This window comes from Octodon degus, unplaced genomic scaffold (genome assembly GCF_000260255.1).
Source record: "Octodon degus isolate 3935 unplaced genomic scaffold, OctDeg1.0 scaffold00075, whole genome shotgun sequence".
In the NCBI taxonomy this organism is placed as follows: domain Eukaryota; kingdom Metazoa; phylum Chordata; class Mammalia; order Rodentia; family Octodontidae; genus Octodon; species Octodon degus.
In genome coordinates, this window is record NW_004524651.1 from 6,458,817 (window position 1) to 6,467,721 (window position 8,905).

The 8,905-nt window shown below is 34.7% G+C and overlaps 1 protein-coding gene across 1 annotated transcript in view; it reads left to right on the forward strand.

Moving 5' to 3' along the window:
• Nucleotides 1-8,905, forward strand: part of Smchd1 (structural maintenance of chromosomes flexible hinge domain containing 1) — a 150,416-nt gene that overhangs the window by 48,312 nt on the left and 93,199 nt on the right. Inside the window, exons 7-10 of the mRNA XM_023720401.1 lie at nucleotides 118-237; nucleotides 4,701-4,867; nucleotides 6,789-6,879; nucleotides 7,660-7,870. Of these exons, the coding sequence (XP_023576169.1) occupies nucleotides 118-237; nucleotides 4,701-4,867; nucleotides 6,789-6,879; nucleotides 7,660-7,870 (589 nt within the window). The remainder of the gene's footprint in view (nucleotides 1-117; nucleotides 238-4,700; nucleotides 4,868-6,788; nucleotides 6,880-7,659; nucleotides 7,871-8,905) is intronic.

Genomic DNA, 8,905 nt, shown 5'->3' on the forward strand with positions numbered 1-8,905 from the left:
CTTTTTTTTTTTTTTTGGTATCAGGACCTTGCGCTTGTCAGGCAAGCACTTATTCTACTGAGCTATCTCCCCGGCCCAAGAGTTTTAACAATACTCTCTTCTTTTAATATTTGACAGATGATAAGCAAACCTTCAGATTCCCAAGATGTTCATGAGCTTGTGCTTTCTAAAGAAGATTTTGAGAAGAAGGAAAAAAATAAGGAGGCGATATATAGTGGGTACATTAGAAACAGAAAGGTATGGTACATTGTAACTGTAAATGTTTGGACAGATGACTAGAAGGAAATTGTTTTCTTTTCCAAATTTATTACTAAGACACCAGTATTGATGTTTTAAAAAACTTAACATTGGGGCCGGGGAGATGGCTCAGTGGAATAAGCGCTTCCCTGGCAAGCACAAGGCTCTGAGTTCAATCCCCAGTTCTGCCAAAAACAAAAAAAAAAAAAAAAAAAAAAAAAAAACTTAACATTATAAAATTTTCCAAATGGGTTACTTAGCTTTTTCATTCTTTTTCCTTTAATCAAGTGCATTGCAAAAATGTTCTTAGACTAAAAGTTTTCATATAGTAAGTCATATTAAAATCTTAGTAAGCTTTATGTCAGTTGCTCATGAAGTTGTAAACTTTTCCCAGCCCTTGGGAAGGCTTAGGAAAAATGGTCAGAAATTCACTCCCAGCCTGGGCAACTTAGTGTCTTAGTAAGATTCTTAGCTCAAAAATAAAGTAAGGGTTGAGAGTGTAGCTCAGAGCAGAGGGTCCTGAATTTGGATCCCAGCTATAAACTTTTCTTTGGTCTGATTCTGGGTTTTAAAATCTTTGTTCTAAAATATTCATAGAAGGTAGAGTACAGAGTAAATGGCAGGGTATTGAACTTCTAGGAAATCAGAGTGCCAAACAAATGAGAGGTATAAGATTTTTATTGCTAGTTTGCTTCTAAATTGTAACTTGTACTATGATAGATTGTTAACAAATTTGAATCTTAAAAGTGAATACATGGTTTTTTGTTATACCTTTCTTCAACTTTCTTTGTTTGAAACATTTTTTATGGTCCTTTGAGACAGGATTGGCACTATGTGGTGGTTTTGAACTTATATATGTGGCCTACTCTAGCCTCAGGCTTGTGAACCAGGTGCTGGGCACCACTGCACCCAGAAGAATCTTTAATTCTGAATATTTAAAAAATAGCTACTTTTAAATAAATCAGAGAAAATTTTATAGTACAGTTGAAAAAAAAAAAGTACTCCCAGGAGAAAAAGTACTGATAGCATTTTGGTGGGTTTCCTTCTAATTTATATTTTTAGTTTTGGTCCTGCTTTTCTTAAGTTAACATTGTATTTCCCAATTTGATAAAATACAGTACTCCCTCACTATTTCATGGTTTGACTTTTGCAAACTGTTTTGCAGGTTTTCAAAACATACTAATCTAAATTATTTATCATGGATTTTTCGCTATATTGCAGGATTTTGTAGGGCTATACAGTATACATATGTTGTTAAAATTACATAGGTATACAAGTTTAGGCAATGATTAAGAACATTAGAAGTGTTTTTAAAAGTGTGGGAAAAGTTTATAAGAGTGTTGGAAGGATTTGTAAAGCCTTAAAATATATATAAATACTAAAATAAATATATAGTCGCTACTTCACTGATTTTCATGTATTGGAGAGGTATCTAGAATGTATCCTTTACGATATATGAGGGACCACTGTACTTTAATATACAGTGTATTTTTTTTAATGCATTTAGTACAGGGTCTACAGGGTCTCACTACACAGATTGGACTCACAGTGATCCTTCTGTTTTTAGCCTCCCAAGCGCTGGGATTACAGATGCGTGCCACCATGCCCAGTCTTATATCGTTTATTCTTTTCTTTTAATTTTTATTTATTGGATACAGGGTCTTGCTATGCAACTCAGACTTGTGGTGGTTCTCTAGTCTGTCTCCCCAGTGCTGGCATTACAGATGTGTGCCACCACATCTGGTTTTGGGGCCAAGCATGCAGTACCAGAGATAGAACTTGGGTCCTTGTGCTTTCCAGGTGCTTAGACCACTGTGCTATCTTCCCCAGCCCAGTATGCAGTGCATTCTTACTAGTTTTAGAATATTTTCTTTGAAGACTAATAGTGTTCAGCTATTTTTGAGAGTTTAGCATATTTAAAACATTTTGTATAAAGATAATCCATAAATACCTTTGTATAATAGTTTTCTGAAATTACAGATTTTTAAAAATATAAATGACGGTGGGGGAGGAATCGAATTCAAGACCTTCTGCTTGCCAAAAAGTACTGTACTGCGCCACTGAGCTACGTCCTTGACCCCAAAGTAGCTTTTTTGTTTGTTTATTTTGAGGTTGGGGCTATGTATTTTGGGCTGGCCTTCAACTCAAAGACCTTCTTGCTTAGTCTTCCAGATTCTGGGATTACAGGCTTGTGCTACCATGGTTGGCAGAATTACAGAACTACAACTGTGACAATGAATTTGAATTTTTTTTTATGAATTTGAATTTTTAACATGTCCATAGTATATATTAAAAATTGCTTATCTGAAAAGTTAAATTCTATCATGTCTACATCTTGTCCTCTGAATAACCACTATGAAGACAACAATATGCAATGTATTAATTATTGTAACTGTCCTACTAACCTGTTTTGAAACTATTTCAGTGCTATTTTATTTTCTCATTAAAATGAATAAAAAATTAAATATTAAAAAATGAAAAGTTGAATTCTCAGAAATTGTAGATTTCTAGCAGTTGTGTGTAAAAGTGCCTGTCGGGTCATTTTCTTTTTCTTTCTTTTCTTTTTTTTTTTGCGGAACCAGGGATTGAACTCAGGCCTTTACACTTGCCAGACAAGCGCTTATTCTATTGAGCTATCTCTCTATTCCACAGGTCATTTTCTTATATTTAGAAAAAATGAGAAGGCAAAAGGTAGCAATTTAACAGGTGAAAGTAATGCCTTTCCTTTAATTACTCATCAGCAGAACTTTTTTCTTATGTTTAATAACCACTTTTATTTTCTCTAAACTTAAACATTTTGTCTTAAAAATTTTCCTTAATTTCATCTCACTTTCCTCTGCTTCAAATTAGTTGCACGTGTTAACAAGTGACATATTGTGGAATAGTTACATAATTATTCCATCTTCTTGAGCCATTGTAAAAACCCATAAAATATATTGGCTGACACACTACCTGTTATGTTAAAACTGGTACAAGATAGGAATTAAGAAAAGTTTGACAGAGCTCTATAGATTGTATGAAGCTTGGATAAAGCTGGGATATCTGGATCATGTTTCCTCTGCAGCTTTTTCTTTTTTTTTTTTTTTTTTCAGATGCTTTTTCCATATTTTGTGCTAAATTCACCTGAGTAAGCATTTCATAGTTATCAGTAGGTACTTGATCCTTTTGTTCTGTAGAACAGTTCTTTCCAACTTATATTTATTGAATTTCTTCAACCCCATTGCCCTTATTTTAAAAAACAACCCATTTCCTAGAGATAATAGTTTAATGTGTAGCTGTATTTATTTTGTGTATGTAGAAATATACACAGTATGTGTGGCCACGTATGCACATATCTGTAATGTTTGACACATAGATTTTTGCTAAAAATGGAGAAATTTGTGATTCTCTTTAGATCTTCCTCACTTCCTTGCACAGCTCTAGGCAGTCTCCAAAAGTGGCCTGGCACCCACAGAGATCCACCTCCTCTTAAACACAATATCAATGGGATAAACCCATGGTTCCAGACAGCTTCTGTTTGTCTTGATTGTGAAGAGCTGGTGACTGGCCCTGACTCAGTTAAGTGATAGGTATCCCAAGCCAAAAGTTTTGTTTCATTATAGGGTTAGTGTTTTCTCATTTTTTAAAAAGGCTTTTTAGGGGTGAGGGAGATAGCTTAGTAGAATAAGCACTTCCCTGGCAAGTGCCAGGGACTGAGTTCAATCCCTGGTTCCGCAAAAAATAAATTAATTAATTAAATAAAAAACTTTTTAGGGCTGGAGAGATGGCTCAGTGGTCTAAAGCACCTACTTGAAACAAGCTTGGCAAAGCACAGGGACCACGGTTCAATCCCCCAGCACCACATGCCAGCCAGCCCTGCCCCCTGGTGGGCTGAGCTGGCCACACACACACACAATAAATAAATGTAATAAATAAAAATAAATAAATAATTAAAAAAAAAAAAAGAAATAGATTTAAAAAAAAAAAACTTTTTAAAACTTATTGTGCGGTTTTTTTGTTTGTTTGTTTTTTGCAGAACTGGGGATTGAACGCAGGCCCTTGCGCTTGCCAGGGATAATGTTTGTTTTTTACCTTTTCTTTTATGAGCCTTAATTGGTTTAGCATTGTAAAATAGGTGTGCCAGTGTAGTTGTCCATGTGAAAGGTCTCCTATCCTTATAGTCTGGTCATACGTTCACCTAGTTTGTTGTACTGGGATAGTTTCCTCCACATTTTTCTGAAGTTTTTTTTTCTGCAGCTCATGCAAGTGAATCACATTAAAAGTTAATATAATAGAGGTGTGGGGAGATGGCTCAGTGGAATAAGCGCTTCCCTGGCAAGCGCCAGAGCCTGAGTTCAATCCCCTGTTCCGCCAAAAAAATAAAATAAAATAAAATAAAAAAATAATAACAATAAAAGTTAATATAATAGTTACTTGTATAATTATAATTTACATGATATAATCTGTTGTATTTATTCTTCTAGCCCTCTGATTCTATTCATATTTCAAATGATGATGAAAGATTTCTACATAATCTTATCTTAGAGGAGAAGGAAAAGGATAGCTTTACTGCTGTGATTATTACAGGAGTACAACCAGAACATATACAGTACCTGAAAAACTATTTCCATCTTTGGACTCGACAGTTAGCGTAAGTGATTATATGTGGTTCATGAAATGTTGCTGCTTTTTAAAGACAAAAAGTGTTACAGATAATGCTGAAGCCTTGTAATTATCATTTTTGTCTAAATTTTTTTTCTGTTTAGTATAGTACCCACTTTTCTGATATTGGTGTAAAAGGATTCTCCATTTATTCTGTAAATACTATAGATCACCTGACCATTGAGGCACTGGATATTTAACACCTGCTATGAAATTTAAAATGAACTTCAGAATTTATCAAATTTAGTATTGTTAGCACTATGCCCCTGCTACATGCTGCTTTTCTATAGTATCTGCTATAATCTTACATACTGTATTTTTGTCTGCTTTCCCCTATTGAGTGAATCTTTTAATTCACTGCTGTATCTTCATCTTCTAGAAGAATAGCTGCTGCACAGTACATACTGAGCAGACACTACATGAGAGCATCAAGTACATTAAAAAATACGTGGTGTACTGTATATCCTATTAGTAATACTTAAATCATTGTGTGTTTATTCTAGTAAAACAGTTCCATGTATCCCATTAGACCAAATCAGAGGAATATTTAGGTAATGGCTGTGAGCTTTTCACTATGCCTCTATGATACATATCGTTAACTGGACTGTTTCTATAATACACATCATCTGAACTACTGAGTTTTGTGAAATAGGTGCATCTGTACAATATTCATGTGCTCCACTCCCATCCTCCTTGCTGGAGACTCAGCCTGGTACCTTCCCATTGGACCATTCCCAGACCTATTTAATTTTGACACAGGTCTCACTTAGATGCTGTAGTGCCTAAGTTGGGCTCAAAACTTGTCATCCTCTTGCCACAGCACCCAGAGTGCCATGTGCCACCATACCTGGCATCAGTGGAAAATAGAGTTACTAGGATAATACATTCAATTATTCTGTAATTAAAATGTATGAAGAAGTATAGATTTGAGGGTGATAGATAGGTAGGTATTGAACTCAGGTATTGAACTTGTGCTTACAAGGTAGGTACTGTGTCACTAAGCTGTATCACTAGCCCTAAAGATGTATTTTAAGTAATCTTCATCCGCTAAAATAAAGTTAACTTTTACTTAAAAAATAAGGTAGCAGTGATTTTTGAAATGGGGTTTTCAGTGGGATGTTGTTCAGTGTAGTAGTTTTGTCTCTTCGAATGTTGATATAAGTCTGTCAGTGTCATAGAGGAGAAAACATGAAAGTTGTAGAATATTCTTCTGGGATTAATGGTACACAATTTAGTCTAGTCTCACTTGAGTACTTTCTTAACAAGTAGAATTATAGATTCTTGTTCTCCTCTTCCTCCTTCTCTTCCTTTTCCTGTCTTTGAGACAGGGTCTCACTGTGCAGTTCAGGCTGGCCTTGAGCTCACTGCGTAGCCCAGGATGGTCTTAGATCCACAACTATCCTACTGCTTCAGCCTCCTAAGTGCTGGGATTATAGGCATGCACCACCACACTGGGCTACAATGATAGATTTTTGCCCTCTAACTTGTACTTGTTTGATGAACTAGACTTTGTGGCAGTGTGGAGTATATGTATTTTGAAATTGGAAAGACTAGGATTGAAGCCTTTGCCTCCTAACTCAGTTCTGTGGCCTTATAATTTAACATGTACTTTTTGCCTTCCACTTTCTATATACAATGAAATGTAATGCTTGCATTTCAAAATAGTTTTTAACATTGGGTTAATGTGTTAAAAATTCAGAAGGTGGGCTTGGTTCAGGATGTAGGGCAGTGGTGGATGCCTGCTTAGCGTGTATATGGCTCTTGATCCCAACACCAAAGAAGTCTAATGCAACTAAGATGCTTGGTACCTAGTAAGTGCTGTTAAATGGAGCTATAAAATTTTTTTACTAGATTATACAGATTATAATTTTATGAGAATTGAAAGTATAAAGTTATTTTTCTTTTTCTAGGCATATTTATCATTACTATATTCATGGACCAAAAGGAAATGAAATACATACATCAAAAGAAGTTGGACCTTTCAACAATATTGATATCGAAGTACGATTAAGAAACTACTATAAAATATGATGAATACAAATGACTACATAAATGTACCAGCCACACAACTCTGGATAACAATAATCACACACTCTCTCCTTATATATATAAATCAGAGTACTTTGGTTATTTGGTATCCAAATAAAGAGATCATTCCTGTATAGTTATTTTCCTAACCTTTGCCATAGTACTCTTTTGCATGCCCTATACAAAATGATGTTGATCATCAGGTCTTGAAACAAGAAAAATGAGAGAGAGAGAGAATGAGAGAGAGAGAATGTGTGTGTGTGTGTGTGTCTGTGTGTGTGTGTGTATCACAGTTTTCCTTTGTCTTATGGTGAGATTTTAAAGCACAGAACATTTGAATGTTGGGTTGTCAGTATTGTTTACACATTTGAATTTCTCTTAGGAAAAAAAAAATGAGGACTGGGGAGATAGCTCGGTAGAATAAGCACTTCCCTGGCAAGCACAAGGTCTTGAGTTCAATCCCCAGTACTTCCAAAAAAAAAAAAGAACTCTTAGAATGTTAAAACCTTGAATTAAATATTATCATTACTTGTCCTTTATCTCTGCTTTGCTACTTCTTTGCTTACTTTTTTAGTACTATATTCCTTATGGAGGTGCTACATGTAGCTCTTCAATCCATATCAAGTGTTTATATTTCATTAAGCTAGATAATTGTACAAATAAAGGTAGTTTTTACCTATTCTGTTGTTGGGTCATGACTGACAAAAGTCAAGTAACTATGATACTTAATTATTTTTTTTATTTTTATTTTAGATTTCTATGTTTGAAAAAGGGAAGGCACCTAAGATTGTCAACCTAAGGGAAATACAAGACGACATGCAGACATTATATATCAACACAGCATCTGATAGTTTTGAGTTCAAGGCTCACGTTGAAGGAGATGGTGTAGTGGAAGGGATTATCCGATACCACCCTTTCTTATATGATAGAGAAACATACCCTGATGATCCGTGCTTCCCGTCAAGTATGTTTTTTATTTTTTTTTTTGGTTCTCCTAGCTACATATGTGATGCTGTGGTTTAGAATAGTGATTGTCCAAAGTAATGGTTTTCATTTGGACTATTAAAGTTAGGTAATTAAACATTAAGCTTCCTTTTCTTATATAAGTCCTACTAGGTTTTTATGTTCCAGATTTTTAACAAACATTGCCTTTAAGAAACTTACTATCACCGAACTAACTTTTAGATATCTGTGCATGTTAATATTTGTTAAGTTCCCCAGATTCTGTTCCCTTTGTAAGTATTCATTTAAAAGTTTTACACTATATGCATGCATATGTATTCATCTTACTTTATATTTTGATTCTGTCTTGCCATAGAATGACTTTTTACACCTTGAAATTTTTTAAAGATCCTATAGGTTTTTTTGTCTCCTAATTTTTCTCATTTTATGTGAAATGCATCACTTTTCCTTTTTTTTTTGTATGTAGAGTAAGGTAGGAATTTAACTTATATTCTTTCATGCAGTGATCATTGACTTACAAAAAAAAAAAACTTGTGGGATTAGTATTGCTCTGAATTTGTAAGTTAGCAATGTTTAATTTTCTCATCTTCAGTTCTTACCATATCCTTAATTTTCTGGCTCCTGTAGCCAAGCTAGATTTCCTGATCTGAATATCCCATCTTTGCCAACTCCTATTATATAGTTTTGGAAGAACTACTCATTGCCTTAGTTTCCTCACTTGTGAAAGGGTAATAGTGTAGTTTATACCTACCTTAGAGGGGTTGTGAGGATTATAGAAGGAACTGAGGCAAGGTCCTAGAGTACTGCTCAGCACATGTGACTGGTGCATGTCTCCTTGTGGTGTCACTGACCCTACTTAATTTCCTGTTTGTGATTTCTGTATGCTTGCAGACAAAAACATACTAGTCTTCAAGTAATGTCTTACAAATAAAAGTCAATAATATATTGAGTTTTGCTGAGTTTACACACCTATAATATTCAATAACGGAACTTAGAAAAAATGGGGTATACCGATGAATGTCCATTTTGTATTTGT